This window comes from Schistocerca piceifrons, chromosome 2 (assembly GCF_021461385.2).
Source record: "Schistocerca piceifrons isolate TAMUIC-IGC-003096 chromosome 2, iqSchPice1.1, whole genome shotgun sequence".
NCBI lineage: Eukaryota > Metazoa > Arthropoda > Insecta > Orthoptera > Acrididae > Schistocerca > Schistocerca piceifrons.
The window spans coordinates 292,597,427-292,624,799 of NC_060139.1; the positions used below are offsets into that span (position 1 = coordinate 292,597,427).

General features: G+C 39.4%; 1 protein-coding gene across 1 annotated transcript in view; it reads right to left on the bottom strand.

Moving 5' to 3' along the window:
* LOC124777808 (probable ubiquitin carboxyl-terminal hydrolase FAF-X) overlaps positions 1–27,373 on the bottom strand; it is a 301,616-nt gene that overhangs the window by 44,022 nt on the left and 230,221 nt on the right. Inside the window, exons 35-39 of the mRNA XM_047253324.1 lie at positions 24,574–24,752; positions 24,266–24,462; positions 23,948–24,075; positions 19,582–19,748; positions 457–618 (exon numbers count right to left, since the gene is read on the bottom strand). Coding sequence (XP_047109280.1) covers positions 457–618; positions 19,582–19,748; positions 23,948–24,075; positions 24,266–24,462; positions 24,574–24,752 — 833 coding nt within the window. The remainder of the gene's footprint in view (positions 1–456; positions 619–19,581; positions 19,749–23,947; positions 24,076–24,265; positions 24,463–24,573; positions 24,753–27,373) is intronic.

Genomic DNA, 27,373 nt, shown 5'->3' on the forward strand with positions numbered 1-27,373 from the left:
ACTGCAGAAAATCTAAATCTAGATCAACTGACCAGGAACTCAACGTCTGGTCCTCATGTCTCTTATCATAGCACTGTCTCATTCGGTGCTCTGTGAAGGAGTTCCTCTGAAGAAACCAACTGAAGTGAATTTGATTTCAGTAACATCAATCCAATCTTTTCTCCATCAGAACAAGACAGTGACTAACAAATATAACGAAATAGTAATACTGTAGGAACAAAATTGTAGGTGGATCCACAGATTCATTTCTGCACTGCAAGTACCACAACTTTATTCTGCACTGCAAGTACCACAACTTTATTCTGCAAATTATTTTCTTTCAAAAAATTAGCATTCTTTTTTGCTCCAATAAACAAATATCCTACACCAGGCATTTAAATTAATTAAATTCCCTCAGTCAACATGACACCAATGAGATGGCTACAGAGAAAAATAAAACAAGATATCCATTCATACCTGTTGTGACTGTGATGACTGGCACTTCTTACTAACATCACAGCAGCGAATAAGTTGAGATACAACCTGATGCAACTTTGTCAGCTCGGGATATTGGTATTTTATTGGTGGTCCAGGGCCTTCATCAAGTGCTACCAACATGAATGTTGCTGGTACATTCAACTGTAAATGGAACAGTAATTAAGAAATTGGGTCTCCTTACATATATTCCACATTTGAACAAAACAAAGTTTTACAAATGAAGACATTTATGTTATTTTGTCACATGATGATGTTATTGGAGAGCCGGAGCTCTTACATATACTATTTAAATGGAAATATGTTTAAGATTTACTGACTTATTCCACATCCAAGAGGGCCATTTCACTTGGATGTGAGGAAGCAACACTAACATATCTCTCTTGCTTTGTAAATATTTATTGTGTACTCTTGTTTTATGACTTGTTCTACACCCTTTAAAGTCTCTCCACTATGGGTCCATAGAACAGAAAGTACAACTAATCTATAATGGGATGTTTATAACATGCAGCAGCAACAAGACACAATTTGCTTATGGTTAAACAAAGTATACCAAAACTAAATTGTGGCTCGTTGTTGCTGAATGTTGTAAACATTCTGTGAAACAGTGATGTGTTTTGCACGAAACACAACATGTCTGAGAATTTTCAATTCAATTCTTTTATTCTGTAGGATCAACTTACATATTGGATCACTTATCATTCTAATTTTTTTAAAAAAAAAAAAAAAAAAAAAAAAAAAAAAAAAAAAAAAAAAAAAAAAAAAACCATGTGGGATCAAAATAAATTTTTCTTGCCTGTTGTATGTTCTTGGCAAACAATGAAATGTGCAATGGAATTCATTAGCAGCACAGGGACATTATGAAGTAGATTTTCATAAATGAATGCATAAGTAATCGCAGATGGTGAAATAGAGGACCACAGAATGTTCTACCAAATTTATTAACATTAGAGAACAAGACAGAGGAGAGCAGGCAGGATGAAACAGTGTAGATATCTACTTAATTCTTGGATGTATAGGATTAGTCTCATTTTAAAATAAAGTTCTTGTAATGACTGTATCACACTGATCAAAAGCTTATCAGTCACTGGTCTCACAACAGTAAGACAACGTACAGTAGCCAATTCCCAGTCAATCAGCATCTATTTCGATGAACAGCGTTAACATTATTCATTCACATATCTAGTTTTAAGCATGCTGCTCAGTCACACACAAATAATAGCAATATAGTTGGTCAATATATAAAGTGCATACCAAGCATGTGGATACAATGCAAGACCAGTCACTAATGTACTTATAGGGAGTCATTTATGCATAAATGACATATTGTTAAAATACGATCAATCACTAAACTGACATGACTGCATGTTTGAAATGTGGCAGCGTCATACAAAAAGTGTGCACACACATTAACCTCATTACAAATCTCCTCATGGACTATCACCTTACTGCGCTGTGGTGGTCTGTGTGTCTCAATTATCCACAGAGTTATGCTCTATGCTGGTGGGAGTTGTGATCCTGTTAAGAGCTGCCTGTGCCAGATTGGTCAGTGACAGGCCAGACAAAGGAGTTGTTCCCATAGAAGGCTCCCTTGTTGGGACTATGTGAATAGCTAAGTCTGACCTAACTTGTCTAAAACTATTCCTCCCCCCCCCCCCCCAAATCAGCCACTCAGGGCTTTTCAACTCTGATGGTATGGTTGCAAGGTCTGAGGGTGTCTCTCATTTTCAATCTTTAGTCTTATAGATAAAAGTGGGGTATCTTTGCATGTAGTGAAGCCATTTCTTCTAGGGGAGTAAATCCTAATATCAAATCCTGGCCCTTCAGGTTTGCATTGTGTCAATGGGTCAGCACCTCAATACCCATAAAAAAAACTTTCGAAAGCTTAAGAATCTAAAGTAAAGCCTCAGAACTGCTGATGGAAAAACATTATGACAGTTATTGGTAAGGAAAAGGGCACAGAATTGGCACATGGAACATTCCGAGCATGACAAATAAATGCACTGAAATAGGAAGTGAAACGAATTGACTGAATGTGGTCATAACTGTTTTGTCTGGTGGTGGTGGGTGGGGTGGGGGGGTGGGGGGGGGGGGTTTGTTGGGGGGAGATGAGAGAAATTTGGAAATGTTATCTAGTTTTTGTCTGGAGTTGATAGTCATAAGTGGGCAAAAGCATTCTGATACGGAGACTCTGAACATTTACATCATCAACAATACGCTTCTTTTCTATGAAAGAATTGTCACTGTCACCATCAAGTTAGGTGAAATTTAAATGGTTATAACAGGAGTTTAGGCACTAAATGATATGGCACAGCAAACCAAAGATTACTTCTACCAAAAATTGGTCACTATTTAAACAAGTTAAAAACCACCAAGAAGTAATAATAGAAAGAGGCTTTAACACAGGAGTGAGTTCACAACTAAATGGTGCAGTTGTATGAAGATATGGAGAAAATGCCATTAATAGTTCTGGCAAAAATCTTGTATAATACTCTAACTATTGTAACTTGAGAATTCTGAAAACACATTCTCACAAATATATTCACATGTGTGCATGAAAGACCATCATTACAGCAGAAATCTTTAACGGATTACATCATTACCAAGCAAAGACAATAAGCGGTAATTCAGACTGCAGATCTATCTGGGTATCCAAATGTGGATCTGATCACTATCGAGTTTCATCAAAAGTGATACATCTGTTCACGGGAAAACCATGAACAACTGGATGACTGGCTTGTCAAGAGCAATGAAGAGAAACTGGAGCAGTCACAGTAAAAGCTCCTTATCCTGAAGCAATTCAGCATAAAGGATTTATTTCAATGCAGATTAGAGTGTGGACTAAAAACGATGCCAGAAGGTAACAATGTTCAAAGGGAATTTGAGAATGTTGAACAACCAATTAGGAAAACTGCTCTACAGTTACTGGTGACACTAAGAGTGTAGACAAACAGGATCCCACACAGATGATGGATGACCTTCAGAAGTTTGAAGCAATATTGTGGTGTTAAGTGAATGAGTTTGCTAAGACATGTATATTTTATATTTTTGTTATTTTATGCCTGATATGCTGACATTCCTTTGCTAACTTTTATTGTAAAATGACACATCGTCACTATGTGACCTCCAAGTTTGTAAAGTCCACGAACTTCTGTTAATATGTTACAAGATCCAATTATGATAGCACAGATCTGTTGAAACTAGTAATCAATAAAAAGATTTACAAGCAATCTCGACGTATTTGATATTTCAGAATATAACAATACGACAGAAGGGAAGTTGCTCCTCACCCTATAGCGGAGATGCTGAGTCGCGATAGGCACAATAAAAAGATTCACACAATCATAGCTTTTGGCCATTAACACTTCTGTCAGCAGTACACACACACACACACACACACACACACACACACACACATTATGGCCAGTATATTTTGCTGCTTCTGTGTCTCACACACACACACACACACACACACACACACACACACACACAGGATGATGTATTTACATTGGCACACAGGATGATGTATTTACATTGGCACACAGGATGATGTATTTACATTGGCTACAGAGATCTAGTAGCAGTTGCACTTTTGTACGTGACACATCTGTTGACTATTGTACCTGAGGTTATTGATAAAATTGTCCCTGTAAAGTGCTCAGATATTGGTGTTTCTAGCAAGAAAAATTTGGATGGCATTTTACACTTCTCAGGAACCACTTGATTGCTTAACAAATTATCAAGATCACAGATTTCCAGAGGCATCTTTTGTTATTACAGTTAAACATTTTCAAAAGCTGATAACCTAAGGTACACATTTATTTTCATGTGCAATAGTTTCCACACTATGCAGCACCCACTGGACATTGGCTGCTCTATGCTGATGTTATAATTTTTTTCCCAGCACTCCTGCTCTACCAATCTATTTCATCAAATATTAACACTGCTGCCATCTGTATCTGTTTTTACTTGACAACTTCGTATAACAACACCTTTAAAAAGATACAAAATAAATAAATAAAGGAAATTGCTTCTGTCTCATCATCATTCTTCTTAATGACAACAGATTAGCAATGTTTAAACTGTTTATATAGTCCCACATTATTTAAATTAGTCATTTCTTCGAATATACTGAATTTGTTTTCCTGAAAGTTAAAACAAGCCTACAACAACTGCCACTACTAATGAGGTGGTGTAGTAGAAGTCTCTTGTCTGCAAAAACTTTGTATTATGTTGCCACTATCTGTTATTACTGTGAACCAAGCCTTATTAATGAAATTCTGGCTACTAAGTCCTTGATCTTGTTTGGTGTTTGTTCATCAACACAGTAACTGAATGACTTGGGTGGAGCATAAGGGCAACCACTGAATATACATAGGAACTTTGCTTTCAAAACTCGGAGAGCAAGAAGAAAGTAAGGCTGGTAGTGACAGCAAATGAAAATGAGAAGGTAAGAATATTATGGGGCTGTGCGAAATGTTGTATAATTTTAGTATCATTCCTATTTACAACATGTTTTAAATTCTCTCTCACTGTCCTTTTTTAATATCATTATTTAGAACACTTATTTGCAAAAATAATATATGTACATTTATGGAACATTTAAGAGGGAATACACACATCAAAAAAAGTTTTGCGTCACCTCGGTTCCGAAAATTGGAATAGAGATAAACAATCATCATTTCCGTCCTTTTATTGCTCACGAAAACAGCACATTCCATGTTGTACCACCAAACAGCGAGACCTTCAGAAGTGGTGGTCCAGATTGCTGTACTAATACCCAGTAGCACGTCCTCTTGCATGGATGCATGCCTGTATTCATTGTGGCATACTATCCACAAGTTCATCAACACACTGTTAGTCCAGACTGTCCCACTCCTCAAAGGTGATTCGGCGGACGTCCCTCAGAGTGGTTGGTGGGTTACATCGTCCATACACAGCTCTTTTCAATCTATCCCAGGCATGTTTGATAGGGTTTATGTCTGGAGAACATGCTGGCCACCCTAGTCAAGTGATATTATCCTGAAGGAAGTCATTCACAAGATGTGTATGATGGGGGTGCGAATTGTCACCCATGAAGATGAATGCCTCGCCAATATGCTGCCGATATGGTTGCACTATTGGTTGGAGGATGGCATTCACGTATTGTACAGCTGTTACAGCGCCTTCCATGACCACCAGCGACGTACGTTGGCCCCACATAATGCCACCCTAAGACAGCAGAGAACCTCCACCTTGCTGCACTTGCTGGACTGTGTGTCTAAGGTGTTCAGCCTGACTGGGCTGCCTCCAAACACTTATCCGACGATTGCCTGGTTGAAGGCATTTGCACACTGATCAGTGAAGAGAACGTGATGCCAATCATGAGCTGTGCATTCAGCATGTTATTGGGCCCATCTGTACTGCACTGCATGGTGTCATGGTTGCAAAGATGGACCTCAACATGGACGTCGGGAATGAAATTGCACATCATGCGGCCTATTTCACACAGTTTGAGTCGCAAAATGACGTGCTGTGGCTGCATGAAAAGCATTATTCAACATGGTGGCGTTGCAGTCAGGGTTCCTCTGAGCCATAATCTGTAGGCAGCGGTCATCCACTGCAGTAGTAGCAAGGCATGTCATTGACAGTTCCTGTCCCTCTGCATCTCCCCCATGTCCAAACAATATCGCTTTGGTTCACTCCGAGACCCTGGACACTTCCCTTGTTGAGAGCCCTTCCTGGCACAAAGTAACAATGGGGATGCGATCGAACTGTGGTACTGGCCATCTAGGCATGGTTTAACTACAGACAACACAAGCTGTGTACCTCCTTCCCGGTGGAATGACTGGAACTGATCGGCTGTTGGACCCCCGTCCATCTAATAGGCGTTGCTCATGCATGGTTGTTAACATCTTTGGGCGGGTTTAGTGACATCTCTGAACAGTCAAAGGGACTGTGTATGTAATACAATATACACAGTCAACGTCTATCTTCAGGAGTTCTGGGAACTGGGGTGATGCAAAACTTTTGATGTATGTACTGTCCAACATAATTTTCCGTCAGCTGCAGACACCAGTAGACACAGGCAGCACTTCATATAAAACATAGAACCGGGGTCCGCTATATTAAAATCCTTTGGATTCTGTTCCTTTAAGATACGATATACTGTGGAGAGATTTCTTAATTGCAGTTTATTTTGTCACTTTATAGACTGAAATGGTTAGGTGAATACTCAGTTAAAAAGTCTATTTATCAAACAATGCCAATTTTGAAAAAGAACTCACTGAGAGAATTTAGCTCATTACTAAAAGAGACAAACAAAAGAAAACTATATTATTTATTATTTAAAATATCCTAAAACCCTATTTTCTGTGACTTTTACATTAACATTTATTGAGATATTTACAGAACGGCTCTCATAGAGGAAAACTTAACTTTATAAGCAATTATGCAGGCAATTTCAAGCCTATCGACCAAAATGAACAAAATAAACTGCACGATCTTGGTTCTCAACTCAATTCAAGTGTGTTGGGCATATTTTTAGCCTTTTCTGTTATTACACAACATCCTTTCCAACTTAATATTTTGTAGGAACGTATAGTAAAGTTGTATGTGCTTTTTAAATTTCCTTTTTTTTGTTTCATGGCTTTATGTATGTGAACATGAAAACTGAAATATTGCATAAATTGGTAACATTATTCTTTCAATGTAATTGTATGAAACTTTATGTATCTGTGGACTCTCTGCCCATGTAGAAAACAATTTATTTACATTAAATAAAAAATTGTTAGTGTGGAAGTAACAGCTGATGAACAGTTAGTCTATGGTGGGATTCAAGTGTGAATGCAAATGTGAAAAAGGAATTACACGAGTGGCACAACTACGAACTGTAATAGCTGTGACGAGGTGGGTGCAGACAAAATGACTGAGGGAGGTCTCAACCAGGAGGGAACAATTGAAGGGCAGGAGAAGGAGAAGAGAAATATCAAAACCTGAATCAACAGGACAACTAAGAATCATGTATGTGATGGTCTCCTCACATGTGAAATTGCCATCAGGGCCAACTATTTGGTGTAGGTGACATGAACAACCCCACAACTCCTATGATTCTAAAGGCAGAGGTGGATATGAAGACTGGATAATGATGCAAAAGAAATTATTTACAAACATTTGCAGCAACAGAACAATGGGTTGAGTAAGGAGAGTGATGACAGTGTATACAGACACAATGAAGTCAACTGCGGTGAGAAGGGGAGAGGACTGGCAGACAGAGAAGATGCCCCTTCCAATGAGACCAATGTCATGTGCCAGGCACATGAAACTAGTAGTGGGGAAATGAAAGTTAATGCCAGCCAGTGTGTGTTACTTATGACAACTGAAGCAAAATATAGAGTGGGTGGAGGTGGACATATACTGAAATAAACACTACAACATGTGGGAGGCAGAGCATTACAAATCAAAGCTTTAGAAGGCGAGAGAATATCGTTGAAGTGAGATGTAAGGGATGTTAAATGAAAGGAAGCAAGTTCTATACCCGAAATTCTGAAGACGAAAGGAATTAAGAAGGAGCAAACTGAATCATTAATTAAATATTAAGAAAGTATAGGCGCAGACGTTACTGTTGAAGAAAAAGGAATGAAGGAATATGTCAGATGTCAGTTGGCACAAGAACCATGGGGGGGGGGGGGGGGGGGGGGGGGAGAGAGAGAGAGAGAGAGAGAGAGAGAGAGAGAGAGAGAGAGAGAGAGAGAGAGCAGGGGGCAATTCAGGAATTTCAATGAAGTGCGCACATGAGGAAGGGTGTGTGTTAAAAGAACACAAGAAGAATGATGAGGAGGAGGAGGAGGCAGGTGATACGTTTTCAGCCACTGACAGAAATTACAATAGATGGAATGTTGAAGACAGCTCTTACTGATAGTAGTAGTATAATCACAAGTATCTCCAATATACTGTTTCAACATATTATTAAGATGACAATACCAGAAGTCTGACTAGGAAGTGCCACTGGAACATCGACCAAACCGGTTACTAAATCAATATATGTGACTGTCAATCTTGGAAACTGAAATGGAGCAATATTTTTTAGTTATATCTTGATATGCAGGGAATGGACATGTTGAGCAGGTACAAAATGAAAATAGATTGTAGGCAGAGATATGTGGAATTTATAAGAAACGGTCAGAGTGAAAGTATACCTTTTCACAGGATTATAGAAAGAGAAGAGTCACAGATGTGTTGATTAAAACTCAAAGACTGCAAGCAAAATGATCTTGCAGAGACAGAAGTGGAATGCAACAATGAGACAGCTGCAAGCAACAAAGAACTGGAGAATCAGATGACAGAGGAAATAAACTGCCTTAATAATATCAGCACATCAGGAACTAACAGTGTTAGGTAGGAATTAACTTAAGTTATTGGCCTTCAGCCATCTCAACAGTGGAATGTCATTTGTAACAATACAAACATAAAGGGAAGTGAAACTGAGATATACTACATTCAGCGCTGAATCAAACGTTTCTGTAAGTTATTTGTCATTTTCACAATTAAAGGTTACCTTTTTGTAACTAATTTATAAAGACCCTGTACAAACAAGACACTTCCAATCAACATAGAACAACACATAACTATGAATAGAAGCTTTAGACAAACTTGTCCGCTGTCTGTAGTAAAACCTTATCACATACCTTAGGCCAAAGCAAAAATTTAAAAAAAATGGTGTGGTGGAGAGTAATTGAAAGAACTAATTCAGCATTGAATAACTCATTAGTTGTGGTAAACAGCAGCATGGATCAGTGCAAGTAGTTTTAGATGCCGGAAGTATCAACAAAATTATTGAAATGGAAAGCATTAGGCCAGTAAACAGGTTCAAAATAATACAACAAAAATGTGAAGGAGTTCAATATATCACCAGCAGCAATTTGATACCCAAGTACTGGGAAGAACCACTGGTGAAAGAGTGTATGCAGGTGCAGCCGCAGTTAAAAACCTAGTGTTCTGCAAATAAAACACATATTTATTATTACTTATACTTTAAATATGTTAGACACGAGTTGAATACACAGTTACATGGTTTATATTTTGATCCAAAGTAGTATATTCTGTCAAATAAGCAACTAATGACTAAGATTACATTTAGTATTACGAAGAAACTGTTGAGTATAGTATACATGCGAAAATGAGGGTAATTACTACAGTTATGCATAATATTTTTTTATTTAATATCAGAGGGACTTTGGAACTTCAGGGTTGTGGACACGACCAATTTGATCCACTGCATTGTGACTGGGAGAATGGCACGCATTCCCAATGACATGCATCTGTTTGCTGTACACACAGATAGTGACAAGAATCATTATACAGTGTGTATATGCGGAAAAATCCCCAATTTCTCACAGCTTTCCCAGTTAAAAATACACTTTTTCTGAAGTGAAAGTACACTTTTTCCACATTAAGTGGTGGTATATTTTTCCCTTGGAGCTTTAAAACTTATCAATCCTTTGAACAGTAAAGGTTTTATACACCAGTGTAGAACTTCCTGGCACTTTGGGTTTATATTTTGATCCAAAGTAGTATATTCTGTCAAATAAGCAACTAATGACTAAGATTACATTTAGTATTACGAAGAAACTGTTGAGTATAGTATACATGCGAAAATGAGGGTAATTACTACAGTTATGCATAATATTTTTTTATTTAATATCAGAGGGACTTTGGAACTTCAGGGTTGTGGACACGACCAATTTGATCCACTGCATTGTGACTGGGAGAATGGCACGCATTCCCAATGACATGCATCTGTTTGCTGTACACACAGATAGTGACAAGAATCATTATACAGTGTGTATATGCGGAAAAATCCCCAATTTCTCACAGCTTTCCCAGTTAAAAATACACTTTTTCTGAAGTGAAAGTACACTTTTTCCACATTAAGTGGTGGTATATTTTTCCCTTGGAGCTTTAAAACTTATCAATCCTTTGAACAGTAAAGGTTTTATACACCAGTGTAGAACTTCCTGGCACTTTGGGGGAGGGGGGAAGTGTTTCCGAAAGACCTTTGATATGCACCAACATGTACACTGCTTATGTTGCTATTATGAAAGTATAAATACTAATCCCACATTAGTTTCCCAACCACTAAAATCGAGATTGTGATGACCTTTCGTCAGCCAATCATAGCTCGTGTAACATTATCTCGCCAGCCAATGACAACAGATATTCAGAGCATAGGACATGTGATGTAGTCAGCCAATAGCTACATCATTGTTAGGTAGCGCGACCACACAAACAGGAAACGTTAACGATTTAAAATAATATACGTATAGTATAGCTACAAGCTTTCACAAAGAATATTGTGTCTTTTTTGCATGTGATAAGCTTGAAGATACATCAAACACAAATGTGCCAGTAAAATTTTAAATATAGGCATAAATGCCTGGGGTTCTGGGCCCAAAATTTTTCTAAGTGTCTGGTCCTCTAAATGTTAAGTTTTAAATGAGAGTCAAATGCTCCGTGGTGGTATATTTTGAGCAGATTTCCCCACCATGTTATAGTTCTGGGTGGAGATTTTAATTTGCCGGATATAGACTGGGAGACTCAAACATTCACAACGGGTGGCAGGGACAAAGAATCCAGTGAAATTTTTTTTAGTGCTTTATCTGATAACTACCTTGAGCAGTTAAACAGAGAACCGACTCGTGGCGATAACATATTAGACCTTCTGGTGACAAACAGACCCGAACTATTTGAAACAGTTAACGCAGAACAGGGAATCAGCGATCATAAAGTGGTTACTGCATCGATGATTTCAGCCGTAAATAGAAATATTAGAAAGGGTAGGAAGATTTTTCTGTTTAGCAAAAGTGACAAAAAGCTGATTTCAGAGTACCTGACGGCTCAACACAAAAGTTTTGTCTCAAGTACAGATAGTGTTGAGGATCAGTAGACAAAGTTCAAAACCATCGTACAACAACCGAGTTAGAAAACTGCTGCGGAAGCAAAGGGAACTTCACAGCAAACATAAACATAGCCAAAGCCTTGCAGACAAACAAAAATTACGCGAAGCGAAATTTAGTGTGAGGAGGGCTATGCGAGAAGTGTTCAATGAATTCGAAAGTAAAGTTCTATGTACTGACTTGGCAGAAAATCCTAAGAAATTTTGGTCTTATGTCAAAGCGGTAGGTGGATCAAAACAAAATGTCCAGACACACTGTGACCAAAATGGTACTGAAACAGAGGATGACAGACTAAAGGCCGAAATACTAAATGTCTTTTTCCAAAGTTGTTTCACAGAGGAAGACTGCACTGGAGTTCCTTCTCTAGATTGTCGCACAGATGACAAAATGGTAGATATCGAAATAGACGACAGAGGGATAGAGAAACAATTAAAATCGCTCAAAAGAGGAAAGGCTGCTGGACCTGATGGGATACCAGTTCGATTTTGCACAGAGTACGCGAAGGAACTTGCCCCCCTTCTTGCAGCGGTGTACCGTAGGTCTCTAGAAGAGCGTAGCGTTCCAAAGGATTGGAAAACGGCACAGGTCATCCCCGTTTTCAAGAAGGGACGTCGAACAGATGTGCAGAACTATAGACCTATATCTCTAACGTCGATCAGTTGTAGAATTTTGGAACACGTATTATGTTCGAGTATAATGACTTTTCTGGAGACTAGAAATCTACTCTGTAGGAATCAGCATGGGTTTAGAAAAAGACAGTCATATGAAACCGCAAGGCGTTCAATACAGTTCCCCACAGTTGTTTGATGAACAAAGTAAGAGCATATGGACTATCAGACCAATTGTGTGATTGGATTGAGGAGTTCCTAGATAACAGAATGCAGCATGTCATTCTCAGTGGAGAGAAGTCTTCCGAAGTAAGAGTGATTTCAGATGTGCCGCAGGGGAGTGTAATAGGACCGTTGCTATTCACAATATACATAAATGACTTGGTGGATGACATCGGAAGTTCACTGAGGCTTTTTGCAGATGATGCTGTGGGTGTATCGAGAGGTTGTAACAATGGAAAATTGTACTGAAATGCAGGAGGATCTGCAGCGAATTGACGCATGGTGCAGGGAATGACAATTGAATCTCAATGTAGGACAAGTGTAATGTGCTGCGAATACACAGGAAGATAGATCCCATATCATTCAGCTACAAAATAGCAGGTCAGCAACTGGAAGCAGTTAATTCCATAAATTATCTGGGAGTACGCATTAGGAGTGATTTAAAATGGAATGATCACATAAAGTTGATCGTTGGTAAAGCAGATGCCAGACTGAGATTCATTGGAAGAATCCTAAGGAAATGCAATCCGAAAACAAAGGAAGTAGGTTACAGTACGCTTGTTCGCCCACTGCTTGAATACTGCTCAGCAGTGTGAGATCCATACCAGGTAGGGTTGATAGAAGAGAGAGAGAAGATCCAACGGAGAGCAGCGCGCTTCGTTACAGTATCATTTAGTAATCGCGAAAGCGTTACGGAGATGATAGATAAACTCCAATGGAAGACTCTGCAGGAGAGACGCTCAGTAGCTCGGTACGGGCTTTTGTTAAAGTTTCGAGAACATACCTTCACCGAGGAGTCAAGCTGTATATTGCTCCCTCCTACATATATCTCGTGAAGAGACCATGAGGATAAAATCAGAGAGATTAGAGCCCACACAGAGGCATACCGACAATCTTTCTTTCCACGAACAATACGAGACTGGAATAGAAGGGAGAACCGATACAGGTACTTCAGGGTACCCTCCGCCACACACCGTCAGGTGGCTTGCAGAGTATGGATGTAGATATAGATTTAAGAAATCGTCACACATTCTCACACCTAACATAATTCATCTTGCATGGAAGGAAATTTACTTTGAAAGTAACGCTTCTCAAACCATCCTTCACAATCCAGAATGAGATTTTTACTCTGCAGCAGAGTGTGCACTGATATGAAACTTCCTGGCAGATTAAAACTGTGTGCCGGACCGAGACTCGAACTCAGGAACTTTGCCTTTCGTGGGCAAGTGCTCTACCATCTGAGCTACCCAAGTACAACTCACGCCCCGTCCTCACAGCTTTACTTCCGCCAGTACCTTGTCTCCTACCTTCCAAACTTTACAGAAGCTTGCATGACTAGCACTCCTGAAAGAAAGGATATTGCGGAGACATGGCTTAGCCACAGCCTGGGTAATGTTTCCAGAATGAGATTTTCACTCTGCAGTGGAGTGTGCGCTGATATGAAACTTCCTGGCAAATTAAAACTGTGCGCAGGACCGAGACTCGAACTCGGGACCTTTGCCTTTCGTGGGCAAGTGGTAGAGCACTTGCCCGCAAAAGGCAAAGGTCCCAAGTTCAAGTCTCGGTCCGGCACACAGTTTTAATCTGCCAGGAAGTTTCATTCTTCACAATATTTCCCTGTGGCCTGTTAGAAATAGGTTAATTTGAGCAGTTGCAAGTGTGTATCAGAAAACAGGTGTTACTGTGCATGCGCAGCTACAATGATTTACAAAGCCTGTGCTTGGTGTTTGCTTTGCTCATACACCTCTCACTGCATTTCTGTTTGGAATTTCGTGGGTACTGGGGCATCACTTGACCATGTGCACCACGGCATTCACAGGGCACATATGGAGTTACTGTCCTTTGGGGAACCACTTTTCATATCCTATCCAGATACAAAAGTAGTTCTTGGAATAATATTCATTTCAAAACATGACTCTACAACTCAAAAGTACCCTAATATTTTGGTACTGGTGACTTTAGCACAGTTTTTTTATTTTTATTCGTACTCTGCAATACCGTTATCTAGCATTTCCAATCAGGCTTACATCCACACAGCACTGCACGAAGCTAGTAAAAAGGAATAGAAATTTCTTGCAAAATAAAAAAAAAACACAGTTGTTTGTGTATGCCAGAACAAATGACTAAGTTTTTCACGACTCTTTCACCAAACTCTCTTGTCAAAATAAGTACAGACTGTGATGTTAGATGTATATAGAAATATTATCGCATTAATCCTGTCAAGGCTACAGGCATACATGTATGCCCAGCACAGGTAGAACACCCCGACAGCTCAGGACGCACAAGTACACACGGCCAGTAGAATGTCCAAGTGGCATGAAAGCAGGTAAACAAACACAAGAGAACAGTGACTCCGGATATCAACATTCCTGCCAGTGCTATCATTATCCACTTTTCTTGGTAATGTTGGAAAGCATTACAACTTTTACTAGCTCCTGGGTCCTTCCTGTTTACAATTCATGTACTAGGCCAGGCCTTTATCTGCGTTTGGTGAGACGATGTTTGCCTATAGCGCCTTTGAAATATTGGGACATATCTATCAGATAAGGAAATCATGGAAATCCCCAAGAGTAGTAGTGACGAAGATGGTAGTGATACTTGGGACCTTTTTTCGGACAAAGATCCTGATGAGTCTGTATGTACTGCTGATTCAACATCATAAGGAACTTTTTCAGAAGATTCTTCTTCTGAAGAAGAAAAAGCAGATGAAGTAGCTAGTACAACTTTCTCATGAAAATGAACATATGACTGGTTGGATAATCACCCTGTGGCAAAATGCTATCATTTCGCAAACACATTTGGTGGTATAAGAATAAACTTCGATGATTCAGCAAGTCATTTAGACTGTCTTCATACATGTGTCATGGGAATTTGTACATCCCATTTGTAAAGGGATAAATAATTATTACACATTTCTTACAGAAAAAATTATGACAGTAATCTGCAGGTTACCATCATGGAAGCATACAGAGTCTGGAGAATTTTATTGCTTCTTGGTATATTCCCTGCTTATGCCAAGAACTAAGAAATTATAAGTGAATGAATATTGGTCAAACAGATTCGCTGCTACAAATGCCAATATTTTCACACTTTATGTCCAGGGACCAATATAAATTGAATCTGTGTTTATTGCACTTTAGTGACAATTTGGCAGTATCTCAAGACATTCTTGTGAAAATACAGCTCAATGTAGAGCAACAAAAGGGAAAAATTCCACGAAGCCATAACCCCTTTTGAAAATTTAGTAACTGATAGAAGTCTACAACTTTTCAAAGGAAGGCTGCAATTCAAGCAGTACAATCAAAGTAATGTAGACGTTTTGATATTAAAATCTTCATTCTTTGTGATGTACAAAGTAAATACATTCTAAATTATATTGTCTACACTTGTGCCCCCATGACGGAAATAAAATCTGGAAATGCTGACGGGGGATGGGGAATCACATGATATTTTTGTAAGTTTGTTATTTCCATGCCTCAACAAAGGTAATTCAATTTATTTAGACAAATGGTATTCAAACCATGAATAATTCCTATGGCTCCATGAGAAATGTACCAAAGCCACTGCACAGTAAGCAAAAACAGGAAATATTTGCCATTGTTGCCTGAAAAAAGGAGAAAGACCAAGTCCTGTGGAACACTGTTGGCTCTAAAATGGATGAACAATAAAGAAGTCTGGATGCTTTAAATCATAAATGGACCATATTTTGTTGAAAATGAGAAGAAACGAGCCACAATACACAAACTGACTAGTGTTGTAAGCTAAAATAAGCCAGTGGTATGACAAACACGATGTTAAGGTCTGTATAGTGCATTTGGAAGACAATGAAGAGATACAACAAGGTATTTTTCCATTTGACTGACTTGTATGTAGTGAATGTAATTTTTCAAATAAAAAGAAACAGAAAACACCATTGGTGAAATTCCATTAAGGACTAATCTGCCAGTTGCTAGATAAATTCCATGGACAAACTTGTAAAATTGATATCACCTGGACTACAAAGCAAGAAACTCCATTTTAACAGAAAAACAGAGGAGGACATTATCCAGGATACCTTGGAGCAACAGAGAAAAAGGAGATTCCCCCAGAGAGAGTGTGTAGTATGTGCTGCTAATTCAAGTGAAAAATGACATGGATAAGATGCAAAAAGTGTGATGTTGAATGGCGCCATGTTTTGAAAAATATTACATACTAAGGAAATATTATGTGGTTTCAGTAAGTAAGTACGCTTCAAAGAAGAAAAGTAAAAAGGATAAAAATAAAAAAGGGAAATTTTTTTAAGTTTTTGAACTCAGCCGGTGGCAGTCCAAAGCCCGCATCAAAAATAAGGATGGGAAACCAGAAACTAAACCACACTGAACATGACAAATGGAAAGAGAAAACATATTGCAAATTGAATTATACCAAAATTTTCCTTGTTTAATTCTGCATCAAGTTATGAGACAATTTATTTTTAAAGATCAATAATCAATAATTATTTATTTATTATTATTACAGTAAGAACTTTTGAGTTTTGGGTATCTTCACTAGGAACTACTCACTTATAAAACTATATATCTTGAAATGTATTTGCCTGATGTTAATAAAATTACAATGGGTTACAGGCAAATATATTGGTAGTGTGAATTTCAAGTTACAGAATTTTTCAAGGACAAATACAAAAGTTTTTATCATTTTTCCAATGTACTCTATTCTCAGCTCAGGATAAATGTATAATAAAACTTGTGATAGTTTTGATGTTCTCTTTCGTGGTTATCAGCCACTGCTATGACATTGACCTTACAGTGTAATACTGATTTTATATAGCATATTAATGAAGATTGGTTCTAAGCATGCTGGAGCCTATGATTAGCCGACAGTGCATTTTCCCTGCTGTACCCTGCAGCAGTTGTCAGCTGCGTCAGCTGGTGAGGTACACAACATGTTTGCCCTGACAGCTGGCCAGGCAGGTAGGATGCTTGGCACATGCAGCTGCACAAATGTTAACAGTACTGATTTGATTAACAGACCTGTTTTCATGGAAGCCTACATGGTTACTTGACTTTGAAAAGAAGAAGAAGAAGAAGAAGAAGAAGAAGAAGAAGAAGGAGTAGTAGTAGTAGTAATAGTAAACGGACAATTAATTAATGAAAAAGAAAGACAAATATGAATTATGTTCTATGTATATAACAAATCCATGAAAAAAAAACTGAGTGTTATACTGGTTAACGTTTGAATTAGATCACTTAAGAAATACAAGGTGTACAACTTTGCTTCCACCATTTGCCGATAGGTGGCGAAAATGGTAAGTAGCAGTCTAAAGAAACAGATAGCAGACGTCAGGCAGTTAGCTTGGACCTTGGTCAACATAACCTCATTCAAACAATAGGCGATTTGTGCCTGCGTCATAAAGTTGTTCTTGATTGAAAATGTCAGTTTTCAAGCCTAATTCTCGTCATTGGCGGGAGGTGTTACTGTTTTGTTTCAATATGCGGAAAACAGCGGCTGAGTCCCATCGAATGCTCTCAAGTACGTATGGTAAGGATGAAATTAGTGAAAGAATGTGTCGCGAGTGGTTTCAACACTTCAAGAACAGTAATTTTAACGTCATAGACCGGCATAGTGGTGGAAGAGAGAATGTTTTCGAATATTCAGAATGGGAGACATTGCTGAGTGAAGACTCATGTCAAACTGTGGGAGTGACACAGCAAGCCATTTCAAAATGTCTCAAGGCTGTGGGCATGTTTCAGAAAGAAGGAACTTGGGTCCCATGTGAGCCAAAACCAAAAGACTTAACGGCATTTGTGTGTTTCCAAATAGTTGATTCGGAGGCAAAAACAGAAGGTATTTCTGCATCGCATTGTGACCAGGGATGAAAAAATGTTCATTATGATAACCCTAAATGCAAAAAATCATGGGGATATCCCAGCCATGCTTCCACGTCGACAGCTGAGCCGAATATTCACGGCTCCAAGATCATGCTCTGCATTTGGTGGGACCAGCTCGGCGTTGTGTACTATGAGGTGTTAAAACCAAGTGAAACAATCAAAGGTGCTTGTTATTTAACACAATTAATGCATTTGAGCAGAGCATTAAAAGACAAACGGCCGCAACACACGAGGCACGATAAAGTGATTTTGCAGCAAGACAACGCTCGACACCATGTTGCAAAAGAGGTCAAATCGTACTTGGAAACGTTAAAATGGGAAGTCCTAGCCCACCCGCCATATTCTCCAGACATTGCACACCTTCTGACTATCGCCTGTTTACCTCAATGGCGCATGGCCTGGCTGACCAACACTTCCGATCTAATGAAGAAGTAACAAATTGGGTTGATTCAAGGATCGCTTCAAAATTGCTCTGAGCACCATGGGACTTAACATCTGTGGTCATCAGTCCACCTAGAACTACTTAAACCTAACTAACCTAAGGATATCACACACATCCATGCCCGAGGCAGGATTCGAACCTGCGACCGTACCGGTCACGCGGTTCCAGACTGAAGCGCCTAGAACTGCACAGCCACACCGGCCGGCTAATCGCTTCCAAAGATGAACCATTTTTTCGACGTGGGATTCATACACTGCCCAAAAGATGCGAGAAAGTAGTGAAGTAGTGGCCAGCAATTTGTTTCATTAAAGCCTCAAAAAGGGCGGAAGCAAAGTTGTACACCTTGTAGTAACATGCTTACTCATTTGTATGGGGTGGCATATGTGACTGTACAGAATTTTTGCTGAATTATATTTGGGATTTTTCCTTAAAGAGTCAGAGGTGTGACCTTTCTGTACTCTTGTCATCTGTAAATGAGGAAACATGTAGTTAATTTATATTACATTAGATGGTATGCATAATATGCACTTGGGTCTCATATTTTTACATATATGATGTCAGTGGAAATATATATTAGTACTGTATTATTATTTGTTTGAGGTACTCTTTGGATGGTGTGCGGTCGTTCAAGTTCACCAACAAATGTCTTTACATCACAAATGTGTCATGGAGCTCCCAACAATGCAAGGATTACTGAGGGGCAGCCTCAAGAGTAGACAATGATAAGCTTCATCAATAAGACATTATACAACAACACAACTGTGAAGACTTTTGAAAAACAATGGCCAATTATTTTAGTGTTCAGTAAAGTTTCCAAATGGAATACAGATAAATGAAACATGTTCATGTAATAAATCTTCATGGTTATACAATCATGTGGAAACTTATTTAAAAAGTACAGACAAATAGTAAATTACTGACATATTTAACCTAAATCTACATCGACATTATTTTATGATTCTGCCACCCAGAACCCTCTCAACCTGCAAAATTAGTTATTTCAGTTACATAGATCTCTGTAAATCAATACCCACCTTCAAAAGTTGAGTCCTTTCTGGAATCCCTAAGGATGCATACATGTGGAATAACGAGAAGTAATGTGGTAGGTGGCGTCCATGATCAGACACCTCCTTATGCAGAAGTAAGAGAACAGCGTGCAAGAGATGGTCACTGAGTGTGGCATGTGGATCCAGAAGTATACCTGGCAGTGGAACACAAGCATTAGTGCAACAGTCAAAATACATAACAGCTGACTACCTTGCCACCTTGAAAAAATTATGCAAACAACAATTTCAGATGTTTGTGTTTCAGGGTTTCTCACTTCTGGGGGTGGTGTTGACATGGCCTTACATGTGACTCCACTCAGGAATGCAATGGCGCTGAGGAATTATGGGTTATTTAATGACATGAACCTAGTTTCATTGCTGGTGCCCAAAATTATCTCTGGCACATATTTGCTTTTCTGTACTCATGTTGCTACTCTGTGAAATGTAAAACTTCCCATGTTCTTTAGCTCTGATGGATAAGACAGTTAAAAACCTCTCAGCAAATTGAGTACCAAATCTATAGTCTTGAGAAACTGAAACCTACAACCCCACCCAAAAGTATGACTTTCTGTCATTTTAGTTTGATAAATTCCTTAATTACAATGGCCCAAATACTTTGAGCTTGCACCAAGACACAGATCATCTTGTGCCTTATTTCTTGATTATACATCTGTCATTGCACAGCAACAGTCTATTTTCTTGACTGCTTCAGTCAGATGTGTGTTTCTGTTCTAGGATTGATCTAATAGCCTGTTCGACAAATGAAATGTCATTTTGATACAGAATGTGGGTACTCATGCTGTCCTCAGTTTCAGAGACTACAAGGCATCTCTTGTAGGTTTGTTGGTGAGAATGAAATCCACTGGATGTCAATGTTCAATGTTCAAAATAATGTGCTCAAAATTGCAAACCCAAACCAACATCACCAATCAACCACGCTTTGGGGTGTTGGGGGAGGGGGGGGGGGGGGGGGGGTGTTCAAAGTTTGCAAGTGAGAAAATGAAAATGAGAATGCTAGGCATTAAGAACAAAGAAAGATAAGGAATTTTACTCTAAAGAATGACAGAAGCATTTGGTTTGTTAGACTGCTATTTTGATTTATGCAAATTACACTCCTGGAAATTGAAATAAGAACACCGTGAATTCATTGTCCCAGGAAGGGGAAACTTTATTGACACATTCCTGGGGTCAGATACATCACATGATCACACTGACAGAACCACAGGCACATAGACACAGGCAACAGAGCATGCACAATGTCGGCACTAGTACAGTGTATATCCACCTTTCGCAGCAATGCAGGCTGCTATTCTCCCATGGAGACGATCGTGGAGATGCTGGATGTAGTCCTGTGGAACGGCTTGCCATGCCATTTCCACCTGGCGCCTCAGTTGGACCAGCGTTCGTGCTGGACGTGCAGACCGCGTGAGACGACGCTTCATCCAGTCCCAAACATGCTCAATGGGGGACAGATCCGGAGATCTTGCTGGCCAGGGTAGTTGACTTACACTTTCTAGAGCACGTTGGGTGGCACGGGATACATGCGGACGTGCATTGTCCTGTTGGAACAGCAAGTTCCCTTGCCGGTCTAGAAATGGTAGAACGATGGGTTCGATGACAGTTTGGATGTACCGTGCACTATTCAGTGTCCCCTCGACGATCACCAGTGGTGTGCGGCCAGTGTAGGAGATCGCTCCCCACACCATGATGCCGGGTGTTGGCCCTGTGTGCCTCGGTCGTATGCAGTCCTGATTGTGGCGCTCACCTGCACGGCGCCAAACACGCATACGACCATCATTGGCACCAAGGCAGAAGCGACTCTCATCGCTGAAGACGACACGTCTCCATTTGTCCCCTCCATTCACGCCTGTCGCGACACCACTGGAGGCGGGCTGCACGATGCTGGGGCGTGAGCGGAAGACGGCCTAACGGTGTGCGGGACCGTAGCCCAGCTTCATGGAGACGGTTGCGAATGGTCCTCGCCGATACCCCAGGAGCAACAGTGTCCCTAATTTGCTGGGAAGTGGCGGTGCGGTCCCCTACGGCAATGCGTAGGATCCTACGGTCTTGGCGTGCATCCGTGCGTCGCTGCGGTCCGGTCCCAGGTCGACGGGCACGTGCACCTTCCGCCGACCACTGGCGACAACATCGATGTACTGTGGAGACCTCACGCCCCACGTGTTGAGCAATTCGGCGGTACGTCCACCCGGCCTCCCACATGCCCACTATACGCCCTCGCTCAAAGTCCGTCAACTGCACATACGGTTCACGTCCACGCTGTCGCGGCATGCTACCAGTGTTAAAGACTGCGATGGAGCTCCGTGTGCCACGGCAAACTGGCTGACACTGACGGCGGCGGTGCACAAATGATGCGCAGCTAGCGCCATTTGACGGCCAACACCACGGTTCCTGGTGTGTCCACTGTGCCGTGCGTGTGATCATTGCTTGTACAGCCCTCTCGCAGTGTCCGGAGCAAATATGGTGGGTCTGACACACCGGTGTCAATGTGTTCTTTTTTCCATTTCCAAGAGTGTATATCCATTATTTTCTTCTTGTGCATGCTCACATGTAGAGCAACACTGCTTGCAACATGTAAAGGAATGGTTGAAATCTTAGACCAACATACACAGCCACATTCTGGTACAGAGGGATTCTTTCATTCTGAATATTGTACTGGATTCTGCTTTCTGAATCTTGACTATTAGGGCTTAGGAAATTGGAAATATGCTGTGGAGTATGATCCAGGGAAAGGTCATAGGCTGTACCCTGACAGATTTGAGTGACTCCTCTTTCCTATATTTATTATTTACTTCTTCGTTTTTCTTCCTTTTCCTGCTGCAGGAGAGTAGGAACTCTGAATTCAACCTCTAGTGCTCTCAAATTAGTCAAGAGTCCCGATTCTGATTAATGTAGTTGCCTTTATAATTTTATTTTTGTTTGATGTTATCTTAAGTTATTAAGCAGGATGGCTCAGTTGTTAACACTGGACTCCAATTGGGGAGCAGAAAGTCTAAACTTTCCATATGATTATCCTGAAACAACTTTTGTATTCTCCCACCATATTTTACATATAACTTTATCATCACTGGTAAGTTGCTGAAAATAGCTGTAGAAGAGCCCCACAAATATATCCTAAATCCCAGAGGTGAAGAGCAGATTCCACCACAACACAAAAATGGACAGAAAGGCAATTTAGTTTCCTGTTAGCACACAGGTCATTACTGCGACAAGAAACTACCTCAGAATGAAGAAGGAATTTGCTATGGTTTTATTGGAGCAATTATCTGAACATTTACATTGAGTAATTTAGGGAAACAGGCAGCCTATTTTAGGATGATCAGATGGAAAATTTAAATTTTCTCCCGCTATGAGTCTGGTATTAACAATTAATAATCTTGTACAATACAATGACAAGTAAAACAAAATTATCAAGGCAAGCACATTCACAAAAAACAGAAATCTTGAGTATTCCGAGAGCACAACAGTAATAAATATGGAGTTTCTGTCATTGCTATGCAGATGAGGGACGAACTAAATGAGATATATAGAAGGTGCAGAGTTACTCCTATCCAATAGTCATCTTATTTCTTGTTCCCTACATAGCCTACGACATTCACCTGCCTCTCGCTCCACTGCGTATAATTTCTGACAACATAATACTCAAGTTTCAGAAATCATAAGCCAGTATAATAATCACTGTGTGTGTGTGTGTGTGTGTGTGTGTGTGTGTGTGTGTGTGTGTGTGTGTGTGTGTCATCTATTTTTGACGAAGGCCTTACTGGTCAAAAGCTTTATATGTGACAGTCTTTTTGTTGCATTGTTGCGCCTATCTGTGACTCACCATCTCCGCTATATTGTGAGTGGGAACTTTCCTTTTCACAATATTGTTGCATTCCATCACGGATTTTCCATTTTTTGATTTCAATCATTCTTTTACCTATCACCAGCAGCGTAGCAGCACCTAAAAGTGCAAAATCCACCTGAGCAACCTCATGGTTGGGGTCAAAGCTTCAACAGTTTTTAATGACCTTATTGAACTCAAATTTTCTTCATCTCTTTTTCAAAGCTTATTACCCTAATATGCCTCTTCTGTCCAGTTATGAACACACAAAATACTTTGGTTTACGGGATTTTACAACACAAAAATTTTTCGTCACGGTATAATTAATCCCTTTTCGAGCCACTTTCAGCTGTAATACAGATAAAGCTGAGCACTATAACTTCTTTAGAGTTGTGAAGTGAGAAATGAACACACATTTCTACTGCACTTACAAACTCATGAATTTCTCCTATTACCATCATTATCACAGCAACCTTTAACACAATTTTATTATCTATTTTTAGGCACACTTACTTGGAGCGTCAAGCATTGGTGGGGCACATGGGCCATCTTGAAGCGAAAAGTGTGCCAAGAAAACTATTATTTTCATAAAGGCTGATCTTACTTCAGTGCTTGGACAACTAAGTAAATATTCACAAAACCTGAAACAATGTTACAGAGCTGTCATGTAATTTCACAAAATTAAAAGTAAATCAACAAAGATATCTGCTGCAGTTACACAGCAATTAAGCCTAATGCACAAAAATAGTCAACATATGAGGGCAACACAAATTCAGTATATTGCGCATGTACTTAGAGGAAGCCTAATACTTTCAACTGATGCTGTCTTACCTATGAGGGTGCTGGAAAAGCACATTATGTGCAAACCACCAACGAACATGCTTCGATGCCTGAAGATGATGGCACAGAACTTCGTACCACTCTGACGCTGGGCCACGCAGAGTTTTTTTTGTGTGGAACCCCGTGTGAAAAAGAAACCTAGATGCCAACTGCACACTCAACATGGCTAATTCTTCACCTTCTGGGCTCTAAAAAAATGCAAACTAACATTTACAAACATAACAGAGCCTTAAATGGTCTTTTTTAAATTTTCTTTGCAAGCATGTCAATAAACTGTGACAAACAACTTCTGTACTTACCAGTTTATCTGTATTATGTTGTCGGTTCAGGGGGGTACTGTTACAAGACACTAATTTTCTAATAAACTGAAAATATTCTGCTGAAAACTGGTTACGATTATGCATGAACTTAATGTTTTGCTTCCTTACACTTCTTTCAATTGCTGGGGGCATTTTCAGGATACCATGTTTGGAATCTGCTGAAATGATAATAACATACAAATTACTGTGTGGCAAGTTCAGCAATACAAGGGAAGATTTAATTTTCCAATAATAGGAAACTCATTCATATTAAGTAAAGCAAGCACAAATAATTAGATTAATCTATTAATCCAAATAATAAAAGGGGCAAATGAAAAACTGTGGAAACAGGAAAGGGGATAATTAGTAATTATGGGCAACAGCAACAACATACACATGGCCTCTCATTCACAAGAAGTGGAAGGAATGCTAGATTCTGAGCTTCCGAAATAAGTTCATTTGTCAGGGGAGGAGCACAGTGGAGAACAAAACAGGTGTTGAATTTTGTGAAGGAAATATGATTAATGAACACACACAATACATCAACTGAACATCTCTTGTATTTGTTTTATCCTTTTCTGCTTCACCCAATTATGCTAGTGCAAGATTAAACTGATCACTTTTGTTTGTTTGTTTGTTTATGTTTTGTGAGGACTTAAGTAGGCCTGAAAATGAGACTTGCAGGAAGTACAACACACCAAAGCAGGAGAGGCTAGAGAAGAAATGCAAAGCTGTAGAAGTATGCATGGCTATGGATTGATAGGTGACATCTATCTGAAAATTAACATGACTTTTGGAGAAAAGAGAAGCATTTTTATGAATAGCAAGAGTTCAGATGACACGTCAGTACTAAGCAAAAAAGGGAAAGTTGAAAGATGGAAGGAATATTTAGAATGGCTATACAAGGCAAATCAACTTGAAGGCAATATTATTGAAAGTGAGGCAGAAGCAGATGAAGATGAGACGAGTGATTCGATACTGCAAGAAAAATTTTACAGACCTCTGAAAGACCTCTGTCGAAACAAGGCCCCTGGAATTTCCATTGGAATAAGTTATGTCCTTGGGAGAGCCAACCCTGACAAAGCTATACCATCTGGAGTGGAAGAGGTATGAGAGAAGTGAAATACCCTCATACTCTAAGAAGACAATAATTCCAATCCCAATGAAGCCAAGTTCTGACAGGTGTAAATATCACCTAACAATCAATTTAATAAGCCACAACTGCAAAATACTGACATGAATTATTTAGAGACAAATGGAAAAACAGGTAGGGGCTGACCTCATAGAGGACCAGTTCGAGTTTTGGAGAAATGTAGGAACACGTGAGGCAATACTAATACTTCTACTCATCTCTGAAGATAAAATGAAGAAAGATAAACCTTGGAGATTTAGAGACACCTCTTAAGAATATTGACTGACATACACTCTCTGAAATTCTGAAGGTAGCATGGAAAAAATATAGGGAACAAATAGTTATCTATAACTTGTACGGAGACCGGATTGCAGTTATAAGAGTCAAAGAACATGAATGTAAATCCATGGCTGCGAATGGAGTGAGACATGGTTGTAGCATTCACCGTTGTTTTACAATCTCTGTTTGTTGAGCAAGCTGCGGAGGAAACCAAGGAGAAATTTGGAAGGAAATGAAGTTGCAAGATCAGTGATGAGGTTACAAGATGCACAACAACACAAATAAATCCAGGGTAATGGTTTGTAATCTACATAAGTCAGGCGATACTGAGGCAACTAAACTATTTAAGGAAGTGCGACACTAAATGTAGTACATGAGTTTTGCTATTTGAGCAGTAAAATAACTAATGATGGCCCATGTAAGGAGGATATAAAATGCATATGTGCATTTCTGAAAAAGAGAAATCTGTAACACTGGATATAAATCTTGCAGATAGAAAGTCTTTTCTGAAAGATTTGTCTGGAGTGTAGCATTGTATGGAAGTGAAATAGGGATAATAAACAGTCCACATAAGAAGAGAACACACTAAATAGTTTTACGAGTGCACGGAATATTAGATGGGTACATCAAATAACTAATGATGATGTACTGAACAGAACTGAGGGAAAAAACTGCACAACATGACTAAAGGAAATCTCTAAAGGAAAGCTATTGACAAGACATCATGAGACACCAAAGATTGTATATGTGGTAATGGAGGATGGCATGGAGATGATCTCCTTTTTAGTCTGTAAAAATTTATCAAAAGGTGTATCTTTCTAACGTTTCCTTAAGGCCATGTACACACTTAGGTAACAGGGTATGAGAGGTAGTAAAGAAAGAAAAATGAAGCAAGCAGTAATATTATGATGCCGCTTCTTTTCACTGTGAGATTTCTTATCACCATGTCTGAACTTCTCATTCTCTGTAATGCTCAATGTAGATTACCACTACTGCTCTTCTCACTATTTTGAAATTGCCGTTTTACATGCCCTAAAACTACATAATATCGAATTTACTGGGGCTGCTGTTCTCTTCATTTCTGGTAATTAAGTTAATTTATAAGCTAACATGCTTTAAATGCTGTAACCAATCTTCTAAAAAAACTGCTCACTGGAGGGTCTAGGTCACGTCAAATGCGTTCATCCTAATTTGGGTTTAACCACGCTGGATTTTTCAAAGACCTGCTTTTGATTATTAGTTGCCTCGCACAGTAAAATTTCTTTATGATTCACAAGCTACTGACCACATAATGAACAGGATCTTAACCAGCTGTAGCATTTCACCACCTCTGTAACCTTCCCGGAATTCCTCACCTTCAAACTCACATCACCTTTCTTCCTAACACTT